Consider the following 20,032-nt stretch of genomic DNA (forward strand, 5'->3'; position numbering starts at 1 on the left):
AAAAATAATATATTATTGGAATATATTTTAAACTGTCCATTGTGAGTGCAATGATAAATCGGTGAAGCACTCTTCAGATAAAACACTCTATTGTTATGTATGATATATAATTAACATCATCCTGGAGACTATTTCAGGACTACTTCACTCACACCGTACAGTAGCAATGTGAATTTGCATATATTTGGATAATAATAGGCTTCTTCTTGTTGTGATGCTAATGAGACTGCATACCGCTGAAATATGCATCACATAGACCTATTGAAGTTGGACTATTTTAAAGAACTCATGATATACACAACAATTTTAATTGGGCAAACACTCACACATGCAGAAACCACTTTACACAAGCAGCTTGGTCCCAGGGGGCAGAAAAGGGATCTGCATGCCACGAGCCTTTCCCATGTCTTGTATAATGCATGATTGTGGGATTATTTTGTCAAAATGAGTTAGTTATACGTTAAAAATACTCCTCATCCAGAGAAAAAGTTGTTTTCAGCCCCAAAAAATGAAAACCAGCTGGAGGAGAGAGGGAACATCAAATGGAGGACAGAGCAATACAGCTTGTTTGTTTGTGCCCAACTACAGCATAGATGATCTAAAGATTGTTGTATTTGTGGCTGTTCTTCTTATCCAGTAATGAGTTTTGGCAAAGTCTATACAAGAATGAGGCCAAATCCAAGTATAGACTGATGTGTTTCCTTTTCTACCAGACAGATGGCCTGTGAGGTTTTTTTTTGTTTTTCATAATTACATCTTTCCTACAAAGTCAAAGTGAGTGAGTGATTTTGGGCCCAGGATTTTACAAAATACAAGAAAAGAAGCAGCTTGTCACTCCTGTTCTTCTGTTATTAACCGGTCAATGGTCATGTGACTTGTGTTTCCTCAGGGCTGCTCTCACTGCGACCTCTAAACTCTACGACAGCGTGGACGATGCCCTCCACCGGCTCGTCCGAGTGTCCAATCAGAGAGGTCGTGACCTGGAGGCACTTGGACGACTAGCCAGGCTTGTGTACAAACTGGAAAAGGTGAGTGAGGAAGGAAGAAGACAGGTTTTATTCTCGTTACACACAGCTGGAACACTCTCTTGGCTTTCCTGAGTCTTGTGAACAAACTTATGAAGCAGCCTCTGATGCATCATAGAGATTGTTTTTCACCTCACATATGATCAAAAACTAATTCTAGAGGAAATGTGATAAATAAAGACAAAGCTGTTGGTCATGTTTAGCCAGTTTAACCCTCCTGTTGTCCTCCCGGGTCAAATTGACCCCATCTCTTTTGACTGTTCCTTCTTTCCTTCTTCCCTCTTTCTTTAATTTGTCCTTCCTTCTTCCCCTCCTTCCCTCTTTCTTTGCTTCCTCCTCCTTCCATCCTTCCTTGCTTCCTTCATTCCTTCCTTCCTTCCTTACTCCTTTCTTTCTTTCCTTCCTTCCTCCTTCCTCCTTTCTTTCTTTCCTTCCTTCTTTCTTTCCTTCCTTCTCTCCTAAATTCCTTCCTCTTTTCATCCTTACTTCTTTCCTTCCTTCCTCCCCCCTTACTCCTTTCCTTCCTTCCTTCCTTCCTTCTCTCCTAAATTCCTTCCTCTTTTCGTCTTACTCGTTTTTTTCCTTCCTTCCTTCCTTCCTTCCTTCCTTCCTTCCTCCCTCCTTCCTCCCTTCCTTCCTTCCTTCCTTCCTTCCTTCCTTCCTCTTTTCCTCCTTACTCCTGTCCTTCCTTGATCTGAGGACAACAGGAGGGTTAAGAACTATAGTTGGTCTTAGTTCTGTTAATTAATTATCATCGCCGATTTGAAAACTGATTTTTAGTGTCCAGGTTCAGTATCCAAAAGTAGCTTTCACTGCTCTGACTCACACTTCACTGTTCCCAACAGATGGAAACACCCTGTTTTTGCTGTTTAGTCTTGCGAGTCTGTGTGAATTATGTGTTTTCTCCAAAATAAAGTTTCTTCTGAGAATAATTATCACTCTACTTCCTCACAAGACACCGACGCAGTTTACACTCACATTTCTCGTGTCCTCCTCTCACCCCACTTTCTCTCTCTCCCTGTTTTTAATGCTCAGTGTGATACGGAGATTGAGCAAGTCCAGTCGCAGCTGGATGACTACAAAGACCCCCCTCTCTCCCTCAGTAGACTCTCACTCAAGCAGCAGAAGTTCAAGACGTTCAGAGAAACGGCTAACGTGAGTGCTCCATGTGATAGCTTTTTTATTTTATTTTATTTTTACACATATCGATTTGCTTCTACTCATGACAAAAATGCTGCTTTACTGTATTTATAATCAGTTTTTTGTGTTATTCTCATACTAGAACATACAATTTCAATGTGCTTGACTCAATATAATTGGAGAGTCGTTAGTACAGTATGAATGATGATTTTCACTGGAAATGTCTACTTACACTACACTAATTGTCACTTGTAAAAACAGTGGAGGTCATTTAATCTGGGTTTTTTCCAATTGGCACTTCTGGCCATATCGAGCAAAACTGTGCTGCGTTGATTTGCGTTTCCATTACCACTTTCACTGTGCTGAGTTGTGCCTGAGATAGACCATCAGGCCAAAGTGCATCCAGCCCGTTTCCAAGTAGGTTGCAGTGACATCTTGCCATTTTCAGCCCACCCATGATGAACCCCTTTCTCCCTGCTTCTTCCTCTCAAATAAGCTGAGTTGCGAGGCTCCACCACTCATTTCTGTGCTGGAGAGAAGAGAGAAAGACATTTTTAAAATCATCTGTACGCTCTGCTTTCCATACTTTTGTAGAAACTGAATCTTTGTTACGTGTTTCTGTTTATACTTCCAGATATGCTTTATTTTACGGTTTCCTCATTGCTTTCCGAGACACGTTAACGTCTTACTGGTGAAAACATTTCCTTTTCCTTACTGCTGCTTCATATTAAAAGCTTTCCACTGACAACCTAATGGAAGGATTTTAACGTTAAGCATTCATAGGAAATGTAATGTTTATCCACCGTTTTACAGTCGCAAACCGACCACTAGTCAGAGCCGTGATATATACAGTCTGTTGCTTTTCCACGAAAGACAAGTGCGTCATCCCACCTTGAAGCGGGTAGCCCTGTTGTAATGGAGATGCAAATGAGCGGAGCTGAGCTGATGCGCCAAGTCGAACCGAGTCAAGCCAAGTCAGCACATGTGTATGGAAAAGGCTTAAATGTCTTCCACTGAAACAATATGCCTCTTGTCATCTCAACTCAATGATTATGAATCATATTATCCCTGCGAGAGCCTTCTCCACGCATGTTTCTCTCGATTACTTACTGAAAGACTTGAGGAGTCAGTAACTACACTTTAAAATGTAAACAGATGTTTTTTGACCAGATTTTGTTGTTCAGTGGGACATTCATCGTATTGTTGTGGATACAGGCTACTGTCACAGCTCTCCCAGCGGCATTGTTATGATTATTCCATTCAAGTGTATCTTGTCAAGCCTGTACAGCTCACACATCAGGGTAACAGTGGCTCTTCTTGAATTCTTTAGGAGCTGCACAGCGAGACTCTGTCAGTGCTCAGCGATTTGGAGGGTTGGTGCGAGCTGGACTGGGCAGGCCTGAACGATGTCCAGATCCGACTTCCTCCAGTCAGGGAGAAGCTGAGAGACATGTCTCACTGTCTGTCTGACTGCTGGACCACCCTGGACAACACCCAGAGGCTGCTGTCTACACTGACTGAGGTAAAGCAGCAGAGGAAGGCATCTGTTAGTCACAGGAAGATATGAACACACATGAGTAGTTTAAAATCTTCCTACAGGGAAAAAACTGTCATTTTTTTCTTTCCCATCTCCTGTACAGGCCACCCAGTGGTGCGACGCAGTTTCCTCCACTTCCTCCTCTCCCTCTTCCTCTTCTTCCACCTGCCCCCTCGCCTCCCTCCCTCCCATCCCCCCGTCCCGTTTCCAGGATGCACGGTCATTAGCGATGGAGCTAGGCGGCGGGGCGCTCCTGGATCTTTGGACTCAGACAGTAGAGCGTTACCAGCGGACCGTAGCACAAGTGAAACCCAGGTTCCTCCAGACAGAACGGACCCAGAATCAAGGCCAGGGGAAACCCAAGACGCCCTCCGCTAGCAGCCTGTGGGACCTGATGGGTCCAGAGGGAGACGGAGACTGGGGATTGGGAGCTGGAGGAGGAGAAGGGGGGCTACAGTCTTGGGGATCCTTGGCATCACTGTTCAGACCGCAGACCTGCTCCACACTGAAGATTGGAGAGGAGAAAGGGAATAAGAAAGAGGGAGCAGGGGGAGGAGCAGGAGGAGCTGGAGGAGGGAAGTTCCTGCAGAACCTTCTGAATCCAGCAAAGAAGAGCGTGAGTTGGTGCATTGCTTACTACTTACCAATTTAGTCTGTTCTATTTTATTTTACAGTAAATGTCATTTAAAAAAGGATGTTTACACTTCAGCAAAAGAAATGACTTTTTAATACATTTACAACACGGTCTGATTCATATACAGTATCTGATTTTAAACTGTGGTTGCCAATTGACATTTCATCTTGTTATTCAGTGGTTTTAAATTTAACCAGTAGAAGACAGAAGCCAGTGGAAAATCTTATGAAAGAACATATAAAAGAAATTCTCTCAGGGGGGTTACAGAGGAGTGTATAGTCTTTTTTTGGATATTGGCTCATAGGTCAGCTTGTCTTTTGATTGGATGTCTGGTATCATGTCGGACTTGTAATTTTCCATTTGCCATGCAACCCACTATCAAATGTCAGAGTGTCCTTGAATGCATCAACTTAGAGAGTTTCTCAAAACACTCCCCTGCTCTCATCTGCATTATCCCACAATAACCACAGAACTATAATTAGAAACAAAGGTACCCAAAATGCACCACAGCTCATTCTTGACCTTGGAAACAGAAGTTGACAAAACACTCAAGTTCTACTTACTTGCTTGCTCTGGAGCTTGTTCGTCATCAGCAAAACAGTCTCCATCAGAAGTAGAAGAAAGTCCAAAAAGTGCTCAGAATAATGGAAACTTACACTTACACTTAAACTGGAAATCTACAGTTCCCTGACAGCTAAGCCAAGTCCGTCTGCTGACGTAGATCATGTAATATGATCAAAAGGTCAGGAATAAGTGAGTAAATGGAGTTGAGATTTGTTTTGTCAAATATCTCAAACAGATTTCTGGAAGTTGATTTTCATAATGTACTGAAATAAATTGAAACCTTGGGCTGCCTGGAAGAACTTCAGGCAAAAAGTGGTGTAATTAATGGTATAAAACCACCAGTAGGAACCATGTCAGGGGTAAAAGATTTGACTTTCTGATATTCCAGCTTTGGTTTGTTTCTACTTGTCCTCATGTCACAGCTGGAACATATTGCCAACGTCATGTTTATAACCGTCTCCCTCACTTTACAGTCCCCAGATGCTCCGCTCCCTCCCAAGCCCCCCAGGAAGCGACACCCAAGTTTCGACCTCCAAGCTCTCCTGGCCCCCCGCAGAGGCACGGCCAGCCCTAAACCTGCGGAGTCCCCAGTGGGCGGGGTGAGCCGTAACTCTCCCATGTCCTGGCTGGGGCGACGGGCGGCAGCTGACCCGGTTATTACTACCAGCATGGCTGCAGCTGTCCCAGGATGGGGTTCTGGAGGAGGAGGATCAGGAGGAGGAGGAGGTGGAGCAGGAGGAGGGGGAGGAGGAGGAGGAGGAGGAGGAGGAAGTGGGGTGTTGATCCGAGGGGTTGAGGTCAGCAGTAAGGAAGTGGTGGACCACACGGGGTCGCCACGGCAACACGTACTGCTGGGCAGGACTGAGAGAGAAACGGGTACAGACAGGGCAGGATCCACTGCTCAGAGGTGAGTGTTTCTGTCATATTTTTTTTTTTTTTTTTTTTTCCTATTTTTCCTTTTTTTCCCCCTTTTAGCTGAAATGTCAGCGTGAGCGAGAGAAGGTTTGAGTTGACTGAGAGCTTCAAAACAAGACCAACATCATAAGTGACATTAGGAGCAGGCTGCGCTGAGATGAAAGGGAGATGCAATTCATCCTTTTCGGGATAATTTAAACACAACTGAAGTCTGTTTCAGAGCTATTTTATCAGTCAGCATGCAATCTCAGATAATTTTATCATCACCAACTGTTTGATCTCTCTACATCGCTTGCTTCTATCTCACTTGTTTATCTTTACTTCCACCCCTCCCACTGCTCCTCTAAATCCCACACTTGTCTCTCTTTTGCAAATGTAGTCATCTGTTCTCTTGCTCCTTTTGACATGCCATGCACCCCTTTTTCTGTCCTGCAGTAAGCTGTACCTGCTCTGGTGTAGGATGCTGAGTTCTGAGAGGCAGTACGTGACTGTCCTGAAGGGGGTGGAGGAGACCTACCTTCCCTTACTGGAGCTCTCAGACACCCCTGCCTCCATCAGGGGGAAGGCAGACACCCTCTTCCCCAACTGGGCCAGCCTGAGCACCTTTCACTCGCAGTACCTCCTACCGGCAATGGAGGGCGCTCTTTTGCAAAGCTTGCTGCAGCAGGACTGTTTCAGTAAATATGTAAGTTTGGGAGTAACTAAACTTAATTCTTCTTGTTATATTTAATTCAAATCAAGTAGCAGGGTCTACTTGCAACACCTATTACAGGTCACATGTTGTTACGTTGTTAGGGTTAGGGTTAGGGTTTGTGATTTATCCTTTTAAGATGATTTCATTTGAAGGATTCTTATATATTTGAGTTAAAACTAAAGTAAATGCACAAAATTATGGTTTTCTTTCTTTCCTATCCCATAAATAACATTGTGACCCCTTAAAGGTATCTTGTGTTCGATCCCACAGGTTGAGAACCATTTATTTAAACCAATTGTTTAAAAATAAGAACCTAAAATTAATTGTATGATCCTATTTGACTTGAATTGACTGCACATAAAAATGACCATGAAGGGCGCGCAGGTGGTCGAGTGGTTAGAGCGCATGCCATATAAGCAGCCGACTCCAGGTCAAATCCCGGTCGGAGGTCCTTTGCTGCAGGTCAACCCCCCGCCCCCCCCCATGTTTCTTGTCTGTCTACTGCTTAATGAAGGCGTCTATGCCAACAAAATCTTTAAAAAAAAAAATGACCATGAAAAGAAGACTGAAACTAAAACAATAAAACCCAAGTTGTTAAAAAAAAAAGTTCAGGTCCGTAGATTTACCAGACCTTGTGAATATCACCGTGGTTTACTGAAGACATCTTTCAATTGTTTGACATTTTGGGCAAGTGATGAAAGATTAGATGATCCATGTTTACACAGTCATACATAGTACTGATAATGTATGTCAGTATCATCATAATTGTAAAATATTGTCAGTCACCAACGTAAAAGTCCTCTGGCTCTTCTATCATTCATCTCTTCCATCTTCTGCTGTGACAAGTTCAACAAATGATAAGAAATGACTTCCACCTGTTTGGGGGCGAGGTATAAATTTGAACTCATATGTCGTAACTTTAAGGTGTAATCTGTTTTCATTAAGTTATACGCCAAGCTGTGTTTGAACTTTCACATACCTGGCACAACAGGTTTATTCACAATTGTTTGGCGACTCATAAAGACTAAAATAAAGACGTGTTGTGAGTCAAATTTCTCAAGAATTCGTGTGAATGCTCTCTTAGAAAGTACTTAAGAAATAAAATGAATCATGTCATTGTGCAGCAGATGATTTAGAACGGGTTGAGTCACTTTTGTAGTACATTAACGTGTAATAGGTAGTACAGTATCAGACATCTTTTTATATAAATGTTACAAATTTGCCCAAATAGTAAGTAAACTGTATTAAATTCACCTTTTTCAATAGTTACCATTTGGAGGATTGATCAGGTTCTATATAAAAACACTAATTTATACATCTGTTCCACGTCTCTTCTCACTATGCAGCGGGAGCAGTTTCTGCAGTATTCCCACTACATCAGGACTAAACCAGAACTGGACTCTCCACTGGTAACGCAGGCTGCCGACTTCTTTAAGGTAAGAACTCTTCGTTACTTCTCTCAGATTAAACTGAAACCATGCACATCTGAAGATTATAACCAGTCTTACCTGCTGTGTCTTCCTGTTTTGCTTAGTGAAGAACTTATCACAGTTTCGATGAGAGGAAAGCAACCAGTTTTCTCACTGATGATCACACAGTCGTGAATCTATAAAGATAAAACAGGTTTCAGGGTTCATAACAGTTTTTATTTGCCTATTTTCTTTAAAGAAAATCCCTTAAAACACAGTGTAGAAATATCATTATAAGTAATTTTAGAACACATCACAAGCACAAACCAATTAAAGTTGCTTTATCCAACAGTGGCAGCAATTAAAAAGCGAGCTGTATACAGTAAAGCTAATTACATGTTTAATGTACACTAGAAAAGACAATTAAAGGCGGATTATGGGGAAAGTAATTTGAGCTCACAAGCTACAATTAACTAAAAACTAATACATCTACAGCATCATGAGATTACCAAGAGGACTTTACGAGGAGAGATCACAGTGCTTAAGATCTCTGAGGCTCCATTCAAGTTGTGAAGTGTCACATAAAGGAGCATTTCAACCAAACCGCCACAGGGAGGCAGCGTGGGCTTGTGTCACGTCCTGCAGCAGCTTCAAATTAGCATCCATTAGCACATCATAGTGTTTATAGCATCCGCTGTCAACACGATGATGCTTGTACCAGATAGCTCTTCTCAGTTTGTCTATGGACTCTATCTGTCTCTGTCAAATAAACCATTTAAAGTTAAGCTTGAACACATTGAGGATCATGGCTATGAGAGGGTTTATGGTTATGGTGATGGTGATGGATGGAAAGCTGGTGTTCAGGCTACATGAGTATGGTGATGATTTTGGCCTGAGTGTTACTGTGATGAATATATAATGCAGCTACTTTCACACAGTCTCTGTGATCAGTGGGAATGAAAAACAGAGTTTAAAAAGAAAAAAGAAAAAAAATCTTCTTCTTTTTTTTAAACCAATAATATCTGTAAAATCAAGCTTGGCTCTCTTGTAAATTTTAGGATTAATCACCAAAACAATAATTTTCCTGATTAAACATGTTTCAAGTGATGCAGTAATTGCAGCACATCAAAAGAGCTCTTCAGCTAAAATAGATTTTAAAAAAGCATCAACATACACATATCCTGTAGCAGTCAATGAATAATCAAAAGAATATATTTGTGCATGTTTATAGTATCTCTAAAGAGTAGCTGAGCCTATAATAAGCTTAATCTTTTAAATCTGATAATTTAACATGAATATTCAACAAATACTGCTTTAAAACACTAAATATAAGTACATATATATATATAATAATAAAGTCCCCTCACAGAGACAGTCAGTGTGAATTCACAGCTTTGTCTCTGATATGTTGTTCATACGGCTCAGATATGATGTGTTTGGTGTGTTATCACCCTTTAGTTTGTTTCCTTTTTATATTCATGATTAATTTGGGTTTTTACATGTCGAACATCTTTTTTTCGCTTTCAGAGCTTTGCACTCACTATTACGTGATACAATATGTATTTGACATGGAAAAACTGACTCTCACATGCGCACATTAAAAACACATTCAATTTGGAAAAAGACCTCCTTATGTTGGAAACTGAATACAGACGTTTCCAAAACATACGTCCATCTAAACCTTTCATGTGTTCACTGTTCACTACTAACTTCCTAGGGTCAGATGGAAAAATTCAAACTTATTTTGGACACTACTCAGGATTTTTTATGTAATAACGTTGATCCATAACTTTCTATTGTTCACTATTGTTTAGTTTGCATTGTTGGTTAATTTAAGTCAGGGGTGTCAAACATGCGGCCCGTGGGCCAGAACCGGCCCACCGAGGAGTCCAATCCAGCCCACTTTCCTTCCCTTCTTCTTTTCCTTCCATCTTTCCATCCACCCTTATTTCCTTCCATCTGTCCTTTCTTTTTTCTTCCTTTCTTTCATCTTTCCTTCCTTTCATCTGTCTTTCAGTCCTTCCTTCCTTCCTTCCTTCCTTCCATCTATCTTTCTTTCCTTCCTTCCTTCCTTCCTTCCTTCTATCTTTCCTTCCTTCCTTCCTTTCCTGTCTTCTCCTCCTTCCCTCCTTCCCTCCTTCCTTCCTTCCTTCCTTCTATCTTTCCTTCCTTCCTTCCTTTCCTGTCTTCTCCTCCTTCCCTCCTTCTCTCCTTCCTTCCTTCCTTCCCTTTATTTTAATGATCTGGCCCACATAAGATCAAATTGGGCTGTATGTGGCCCTTGAATGAAGATGAGTTTGATCCCCCTGATTGAAGTGTAAGTTGTATAAGGCATGATAATACTAAGAATAAACTAAGCAGACAACACACATGAATGATTTCAGACAGGGCCCTCCTGTCATTAACAGTCTCTCGAGGTATTCCTGCGTCTTCTTCTTCATAAGGCTCGATGTGACATGGTGACATCAGAGGAGTTCACCAGGTCTAACCTCTCTCCTCTCCCCCTCCTCTCCTTCCTCCCACAGTCCAAACTCCCTGCGGCCTCCCCTCTCTCCCCTCTGTCCTTCCCTCACTGCCTTCAAGCTCCCACTCAGAGACTCGACCAATACTGCGAGGCCCTCGAGGAGCTCGGGGGGATCAACCCTGCCTCCGACTCCGCCCTCTCCATCCTGAGACACGCCCAGCGGCACGGCGAGGACCTCCGGGCCAGTGACCTCATCGTAGGATGTCCGGTGAGAATGCCTGTCCCAGTTTATGACTCTGCGACTGTCAATCAAGTCCCACTTTCTTTTCTTAGAAGAAAACTCATCTTGTCGAGGTCAGGCTGTGAAGAGTTTGTCTTATCTAAAAAAAGATGAATTTATTGGTGTCTATTTGCAATATAGGGGGAAAAAAGCACATACACTTTAGGTTAAATATGAGAGGTGGTTGTGACAAATGTTTAACTCCCACACATCCACACACACACACACACACACACACACACACACACACAAACTGAGCGAGGGGAGACATCACGGCAGCACAAACACTCCCATTGAGCTACTTCAAATCGCGCTGCAAAAGCTCTCCAGGTGAAATTACAGTAAGCGCAGGTGTGTGTGTGTGTGTGTGTGTGTGTGTGTGTGTGTGTGTGTGTGTGTGTGTTCAGGTGGGTGCGGATGTGGATGTTTCATAATCATGTGAAGCATCACTTATATCATGACCCACACATCTCTAGAGATTTAAAAATAAAGTTGTGTGTCACCGCTCGCTGCTAGATTACCAGTGCTTTTTAATTTTATTGTCAGAGCGGTTTTACGGTTGAGACAATTTGTGGTATGTGGTGCCTTTTTCTTTTTAAGCTTGTTTGCAACTATAGAAAACAAGCTGTTCTCTAATAGTGAATCCTAAAGGAGCATTACATAACGTTTGACTTTTATCAACCTCTTTCTGTCTCTGGTTGGAGCTGCGAAAGAAATGGCAAAGTCTCAACCCTGTAATTGACATGAACAATAAAGTCACAGTTGTACAAAAGACATGAGTCAGCTGGCCAATTAGAGCAAAGATCCAATAGAAAGAAGCGTCTTGTGAAGGGGGAATATGTCACCATGCAAGGCACTGTAGTAATAATACTGCTTTGTACTTTTCTTCTTTTATTGACTTGAGAATAAAGCTTTGTAGCTGAAATGTCTCACGAGTCAACTAGAAACTGACAACTTGAGTCAGTGAAGGAGGGACGGTTTGAGATTTGGCTCCAACACAAAACAAAACAAATGTCAGCTCCTGTCAGGTAATAAGTGTGTCAACAAGCCAGTGAAAACCCTCCAACTCTTCCTCAACTAAATCGTACTTATTAGCCCTTTAAAATGAGTTTCTCTTTAGTAATTTAAATTTTTTTTTGGTGAGTTATGAATTCTCCAGTACCGTAATCTGCTTAAATCGTTACTTGTTTCAAGACAATTAATTAACCAAATTAAAGTTGAAATAAGTGAAGTTATTCCGACCCACTGGCAAAGAAAACATGATTCAAGACTAAATGGCCTCTGAAGATTAAAAAATTAAGATGGTATCTTTTTGCGGAGTAAGGCCTTGGGCTTAGGCCTCAAGCCAAGATAAGTGAGTCCTAATGTGTGTGTGTGTGTGTGTGGGATGTGTGTTTTCAGATCCCCGTGGCGGAGCGTGGCGAGCTGGTGCGGCAGGGTGAGCTGACGGTGTGCGGGGGAGCTCGGAGGAAGCGGGCGGGCATCAGGAACATTTTCCTCTACCAGCACGTCGTCGTCTTCACCAAACAGAAGAGCACCGGCCCAGGACGCACCGCCTACAGCTACAAACACAGCATCAAGGTACAACACTCATTCACCCACGCACACACACACACACACACACACACACACACACACACACACACACACACACACACACACACACCAGCAACCACACACCCAGAGTGTCGTTCTATTCTACCTCTGTTCCACACACACATCTTTTCTTTCACTTTTCATTATTTCGCTCTCTGCCAAACACTCTCACTGTGTTTGAAGAGTTTTGAAGAGGGGAAATCCACTTTCGGTATTGATTAAATTGAAAGCAAACAAAGACTGAAGTGCTTACTTTTCTGAATTTTCATGAAGATGATGATGAAGGCAGAAGGGTCCCTGTGACTTAAATGTAAAAATTCATTATTACACTTTTAATTTGACTCATTTCCTCACATTCCTTCAGTTTTTCCTGGGTCAAATTCAGTACGTTTTATTGGCATGACAGATCAGAAATCTATATTGCCAAAGCAGTAAAGAAGAAATAAATATACAATACTCAAATATCCTCAAAGTCCTCCTCTTGATTTTAATAAGTCTATGCTCGTCTCCTTGCAGACGGGCGAGATGGGTCTGACTCAGAGTGTAGGCGAGGAGGGAGTGAAGTTTGAAGTTTGGGTTCGGCAGACCTCTCGGACACGAGACTTCATCACACTGCAAGCTCAGGACAGGGAATCCAGACAGACCTGGGCTCAAGACATCGCCCATCTGCTGTGGACACACGCCATCAACAACACAGGTACGGTATGATCTTTGACCCCCAAAGGCCTCAAATTTAAACCTGACACTTCTAGAAAAGCTTCATCAACCACACAAAACTGGAATGTCCAGAGTTCAGATATCATCAAGACATTTTCCCACACTGTTGATGTTGTATCTGCTTCATTTTATGTGAATGATCCCACCACTAAAGTAAATCAACAGGTGTCCAGTTCAATTTTAAAGGATCACTGTCCCATTTATAGCCACACTAAGCAGCATTGCTCCAAGGATCGGCGTTGTCGGTCTGTTGGTCGGTCTGTAGCATCACCGCTTTGGTATAAAGTGAAATATCTCAACAGCCAATTGATGGACTGCGTAGACATGGTGGTGTCCCTGATTTTCTTCCTGTAGCGCCACCATGAGGTTGATATTTGTAAATTGGATGGATTGCGATGGAGTTTTGTACAAACAGTCCCCATGAATTGAATCTGATGCCTTTGGTGGTCTCCTGAGTTTTCACGTACTATAGCACAATCATCTGGTCAAATGTTCAAACTTGCCAAAATTTGTGTTACTAATAACTTTCCACATCAGCCTCAGTTGTGCTTTTTGTTAACATGCTAACACACTAAAACCAGAATGGTAAACATCTCATGAACGTGAACTTTATCACTCGTAAACATCACCATGTTTGTACTATCGCTGAGAGCGTGGCAGCATGCTGACATTAAGCTGAATCTCTTTGTTGTGATACGGAAAGTAAGTGTGAAAATCTGCTCCAGAAGTCTGTGGTGACAGTTTTTAGTCAGTCGATTAGTTTTGAGTATAAACAGAAAATGAATCTTGTAAATAAAAGTGACATTAGGCTTGATGTTTTTTATTAAAATCTCGAAAACAAATAAACTGGGAAAAAATGATATTAACTCGCAAATCTCTTGCCCTGCGGCCTGATTAGAGATTTTAAAAGACAAAACAAGACAAAACAAGAAATATCAGCGTCAGTCAACTCTGTTATTTGATTGTTGTCCATTCGTTTAAACCAAAGCTTTCCAAGCACGAGGTAATGCTGGCTATCAAATGTCACCACCCATCCATCTCCTGTGTTTCCATAAAACCTCACATCTCAGGATCGCTTCCTGTAGTCGGTTCAGATTACGGTATCACACAGGATAAGACTCACTGCAGCTGCTATAAAAAAAGAGACTGACACATTTTTAGGCACAGTTTGCTCAAATGATACTCTTCTCACCTACTCAAACAATAAATAGTATATTCCCAGATAGATTGAGTTCTACCTCAGGGAATAAAGGAAGAACTTAGAGTTATTTGTCTTTATTTTTATTCAATGATTTCTCCTCTGTGTTGTTCCAGAGTTGTGTCTGAAGGAGTCACTTTGTATGGGGATTTCCAGTAAGCTGCTGCTAGATGCGTCAGGAACTCAAGCATCCGAGCTGGACTCCATCTGCAGTCTTAGTGACAGAGGTACGGTATACTCAAGTAGGATTGCATCGTTAACTCTTATTGTATGTGTGGGATGCTTCAGGTACGAGAGGTACTGTGTTGTTTGCATCTAAGTTTTTATTTGGAAACACTTTTTTGGGGGTGGGGTTCAAATCGTCCTATCAAAAAAAAACCTGCGGCTTTAGGAAGTTGATCGTGAACAGACTGGATTACTGGATTGTTCAAATGTGCTTTTTGAGCTGACAATAATTTGGCCCAGAGATTACAGTCAGGAAACAAAACGGCTCTTGGGTGTATCTCCCCATGTGACAAGGTAATAACACGGTACATGTTTTTTTTTTTTTTTTTTCAATCTTGTGCCCCCAGGCTCCTCTATGAATTTTTGATATTTGTCTCACACTGAGAATTTTTGAAGAGCTGTGACATGACTGGAGAGAATATCCAGCTCTGGAAAGACATTTCACTTCTGCTATAATCAAATCCCATCACAACATTCACTCCTGTGTCTTCCTTAACCTGTGTCTTTGTCCCGCCTCCTCCACTGTATCCATAAACAGACAATATTAAAGGAAACATCCATTGTGGAGACAGCTAGAGCAGATTTATCTTGCGTTGCTTGTATATTTCTACATCCTGTATCGACTGTTAGCTGAATCGCAGCATGATGACATGACTGAACTGTATTTCACTGAAAAACAGATACAGCTAACATGTTTTCATACCAAAACACACAAAGCAACATTAGCATTGATTTTGAGTCATGTTTGTGTCCACTTAACTAATATTAGTCCAATATTCTGGCTCTTAAGCAGCTAAATGCTCGACTTTGCTCACTAGCTAGTTGCTAACTCTGTCTGCTCTGATGTGCTAAGCAGCTAGCGTACAGTGGGCTAAAAGACGCTAAAGTGCTCTGTAAAGCTTTGGGGAACTGCAGAGTTTGTCAGTATAACCAACAGTTTTTACATAATGGTTAATAAAATAATGTTAATTTGTGATGCTTTTATAAGGACTTTAACCATATTGTCTCCTCATTCCTAAAATCACAGTACAAATATATTCAGGAAGCGATAGAAATTGAAAGAAACTTGTCAATTCTATGAAATTATACAAAAAAAAAAATACAGCCAGAGTGAGTTTGAAAAGCACTTGCTATCACTATTATATTAAATGCTATCACTAACATTAGTGCTCTCTCCACCTACACATACTGTTAAGAGGTTCACAACAGTTCCTACCTGAAAAATGTAGGAAAATGGAGAGGCAGATCATAAAAAATAAAAAAAAAGGTTTATGCTCTATATCACAAAATTTACTCCTGCAACAAACACCACAGATTGATGCTATAAGATCAGAGTTTCCCTTTAAGAAGATATTTCCATCCACATAGTAAAAATATATAAACAAATTGAAAATAAAACGCTCAGTCTAAAACATAATTCCTCAGATTCCAGACTCACCATCCAGTCTCTGAAGGCCGCAGTTGCCCTAGAGCCAAAGTCATTTCCCATTCATAGCTTGGTGTAATGCACATACTGCTCACCAGGTGTCTCATTGAGTGCAGCAGCTCAGGATTTCAATGCATGAATTGTCCTCTGGGACAGAACACGGTGTTAGAAATTCATTGAACAGGATGAGAAAATGCCTTCTCACTCTGACTCCTCTCTCTTTGTCTCCTCCATGCTCAGCCTCTCAGTTTTTCCACCTCAAGAAAACATTGTGATGCAGTGCACTGATTTTCACATGATGAAAAGTGCATGAACACATGAATGGCAAATGTCCCGTTCATGCAAATGACATCTAAATATAGACTGACATCATTATTTGAATTTCCACTACCTGCACTGTAGTGAGAGAAATGCATATTTTAAGTTTGTCCGACACCTACTGGAGGTATTTTAATGTTATGTGTTAACCTATAACCACCTTTCTCTCTCCCTCTCTCTCCCTCTCTCTCTCTCTCTCTCTCTTTCTCACACACACACACACACACACACTCTTTATCTCTCTCAGTCCACAGTAGCTGCTCAGACTCCTCCTCTGTCGGCAGCCAGAAGGAGGGGGGATCTCCAGCGTCTGGGAGGGACCCCAAGAGAAACTCTGGATCAACAAGTTACTCGCAGGTGGGTTCACAGCACACACTGTAGTGAGCCCAAAGTGGATAAAGACTATTTTTATTGGCATACATTACTCAAAACTTCACCAAGGTCAAGACCAGATTTGAAAAGTGTGAAATGTGATGTGACGAGAGAAAGCTGGGGGGAGAGGGGGGGTTGCTTGTCCATTGCAGAAGTTTTTTTTTTAGGAACCTTTTTAGTTTGTAGACCTGACCCCTAAAATGCAGATGGCCCAGGAGCAAAAGACAAATGCATAATGAGTACAGCATTCATTTAAATTGCGCCTTGCTGTCACTAGTATCAATATTAGAACAAGGGGTGAGAGTTTCTTGTAATGTTAATGAAGTTAAACCAAATTTTGTGCAGCTGGCTTCCCGACAGGCAACTTTAAAGTCCCCTTACACTCAAAATTAAAAAAAGGGGTTTTTACTTATTATTTCCTCACTTCACTGCGCAGAATGATGTAAGTGCAGAATTTGACACTTTAAAGGCTGTTTTCACATTCATGTGCTGGAAGTGGCAAGTTTCTCTGAGCTCACCTGAGTATTTACGAGCAGGATGTGTGACATCACAACTACTTTGGAGACAATTGTGTAACTTAAACAAGGGTGCCATGGAAACTTCAAATCTTTTGTGCACACGCACCTTTTGGTGACAAGAAATGCGGGAAGAGAAAGGAGGACAGGTAAAAGTCCCTAGTCACACTGAAAGCAGAGAAACTGTGATAACACTTGAAGATCTTTTCTTTTTTTTTTGGTAGCACAAATTTGCCGAACATGCACAATTATGCTTTGGGCGAGCTACATTTGGATTTATAGGTTTTTCAGCACATTGATTTTTACATCCTATAAAGTGTACAGACTACATAAATAAATCTTGATTCATTCATCTCTATTAATTTTCTCAGGCCCCATGATTCCCTGGACGATTTGGTAAAAAAAGGCCCACATATGTCCCAAAAACATAGATCTTGAGCTGCATTACAGTACAAATGATACACTTTCATTGAGGTGAATTATATAAAATATGTCTGGTAAACAGCAAAAGCTTTCTATATGTCAGTAAACTGTAGACAGTGTGTGTATGCATCTGCTTAGCTGCAACAAACAGCAATACCTCCCTGCCATCTTGATGGTAGTTTTTAAATGAATTTGCTCAGAGCACACACATACACACACACACACACACACACACACACACACACACACACACACACAAGCACACATTCTCTCAGTCTCCTTATCTTGCAAACAGAATATGACAGATTGGCAAACAGACTGCGCTGGGAACAGATTGACAGACAGACGGACACACACAGCCCAAACAGATAGGGCAAACACACAGACAGTGATACGCACATATTCAACAACAGAGGGTGGATCGCCGCCTGCGCCCCGCACACACGGGCACTGTGGTACGAACACACATTTTAACACAGAATAAAAACTGTGACTGATTTTTTTCCCCCCCTCTCTCTCTCTCTCTCTCTCTCTCTCTCTCTCTCCCCAGAGTCAGTCCCCCTCTACAGCCGTGTAACTGTCATCTCAATAAGAGTAAGTTACTCTGTTTATTACATTTCTCTTTCATCTTTTTTCTCTCTCTCGTGCTCTCTGTTGTTGCTCTCTTTTACATGTGCTGCTCATGTCACCGCTCGCTTTCAGATTTTTCACCTTTTACTGACTATTTTTATAATGAAAGAAATCAAATAATGTACTTATGCAAAAAGAATATAACAATTAAAGATGTAAGAGGGCGATATTTCAATTTCTTGGTTTCTCCTTCTCTCAGTAACTGGACCATGGAACATCTCTACTTCACCTCTGGGGGACTCAAACTGGACTTAAAGAAGCATGAAGACAAAAGCGAGACCCTCTGACTTTATTTGAACTTCTCCTACATGCTCGCTCCAATTTCCCTTCCCTTCTTCCCCTTTGCCCCCTTCAGCTCCTTAAAATTACTAAAATGCCAGCAGATCTGATGTGAACCCCTGGGGGTAAAAAAAAAAAAAAAAAGCTGCATCCAAAAAGGATGAAAACTGCCCTGTTTAAACCATGACAAGCACCAGCAGGGCTCTCTGCGCTCCGCCATTTTGGATCTGCCAGTCTCAGTTGCTGGCAGAGTCATTGACACCAAAGGCACTTCAGCCACACAGTGCGGCCATTGTCTGCCCCGCGGCTCCCCACTAGGCCAAACCACTTGGTCTGAACCACTGACTGCCTGGCTGGCTGACTGTACGCATCACATGCTCCAGCATCTGATAATAAACAGGAAGTAATATGCGGGGCGTAAATCCACCGTAGGATTGCAGATTTAGAATGTATTGTGTACTTTGTCATTTTCATAACGCTGAATGGAGTACTGTAGGCTTTTTTTCCCCCCACTGCCTGTGTAAAAATGCGTGATATAGACTAGGTGTGATAACATCTATGTAAATGAGGCAGGGGTGGTGTGAGCATGCACACACACACACACACACACACACAAACATTCACACACACACAGTGTCGTTCAACACATGCAGTCATTCTTATTGTTATAAGACAGTGGAGCACTGTTCACATTCACATGCTCACACACACACACATACACACACACACCGTGGCCATTTTCGAGCCTGGTACAGTGGCTCAATCAACGACAGGCAAGGTTACATCTGAAGACGTACAGTAAGCATTGCCTTGATGATGAAAAGGACATCCCATCATATACAACTGTTATACATTGTGTTACTGTGTATGTTTAAGCTAATGGTATCGTTTGTAAGAGCGAAATGGTATTTAGTCATCTATAAAGTGTAACTTATGTCAGAAATATGAGCTTCATGGTGCCTTAAAATGTTCTTCAGTGTACTTGTAAGTACTGGTAATGAATTGAATACTATACATTTTGATATAAGATGCCATATTCTGTATGCCAAAGGTATAATATGGGTGTCTGTGCAATGTTTATATGTGTACAAAGAGGTATTGTCTTTACATATAGTCTAAGCTTTCCTGATTGCAATGATCGCTCCTTAAAATGGAGAAAGGTGGTTCTATTATAAAAGCTTTATTCTGGTTTTACTGGTTTTGTGCAGCCAGGAGACATGAACTACATCTGATCATTCTTAAAGAGGTAACTTAATCAAACCTGACTTTAAGATGGTTTCCCAAAGAACCTAGAGTGACCTTAATGCTTCTTTTCAGCTTGTTTGACAATTTTGAGTTTATGGATCAGATTTTTTTTAGCCGTGCTAGAGTCGGTTCACCATTTTGGTCCTGACTGAGATATCTCAACAGCTATCTGGTGGATTGCTAGGAGACTTCGTACAGACATTCATTGATCTCTGGTGATGAACCCTTGTGACTTTGGTTTGGATTCCTGACTTTTCTTCTAGCAGCAGCATGTGGTTGACATTTGGAGGGTTTTCATGTCAAACCAAATTGTAATCACTTTGTACATTCCCTGACTTTCATCTAACTATTTTTGTTTGTTGTACTTGCTAAACTGACATTCCCATCATCCTCAGCTTTGTGTACTTTAGTGTTCAGTGCTAATTA

At 41.6% G+C, this 20,032-nt stretch overlaps 1 protein-coding gene across 1 annotated transcript in view; it reads left to right on the forward strand.

Moving 5' to 3' along the window:
- The window catches only part of arhgef40 (Rho guanine nucleotide exchange factor (GEF) 40), a 38,204-nt gene extending 19,796 nt beyond the window's left edge, over positions 1–18,408 (forward strand). The window contains exons 14-27 of the mRNA XM_053343488.1: positions 890–1,028; positions 2,061–2,180; positions 3,496–3,687; positions 3,806–4,318; positions 5,374–5,807; positions 6,251–6,500; positions 7,856–7,945; positions 10,444–10,650; positions 12,064–12,243; positions 12,775–12,955; positions 14,290–14,400; positions 16,390–16,499; positions 18,003–18,046; positions 18,282–18,408. Of these exons, the coding sequence (XP_053199463.1) occupies positions 890–1,028; positions 2,061–2,180; positions 3,496–3,687; positions 3,806–4,318; positions 5,374–5,807; positions 6,251–6,500; positions 7,856–7,945; positions 10,444–10,650; positions 12,064–12,243; positions 12,775–12,955; positions 14,290–14,400; positions 16,390–16,499; positions 18,003–18,029 (2,554 nt within the window). The 3' untranslated portion in view covers positions 18,030–18,046; positions 18,282–18,408. The remainder of the gene's footprint in view (positions 1–889; positions 1,029–2,060; positions 2,181–3,495; positions 3,688–3,805; positions 4,319–5,373; positions 5,808–6,250; positions 6,501–7,855; positions 7,946–10,443; positions 10,651–12,063; positions 12,244–12,774; positions 12,956–14,289; positions 14,401–16,389; positions 16,500–18,002; positions 18,047–18,281) is intronic.
- The last annotated feature ends 1,624 nt before the right edge of the window (positions 18,409–20,032 follow it).

The sequence above is a fragment of the Scomber japonicus genome, chromosome 22 (genome assembly GCF_027409825.1).
Source record: "Scomber japonicus isolate fScoJap1 chromosome 22, fScoJap1.pri, whole genome shotgun sequence".
In the NCBI taxonomy this organism is placed as follows: Eukaryota; Metazoa; Chordata; class Actinopteri; order Scombriformes; family Scombridae; genus Scomber; species Scomber japonicus.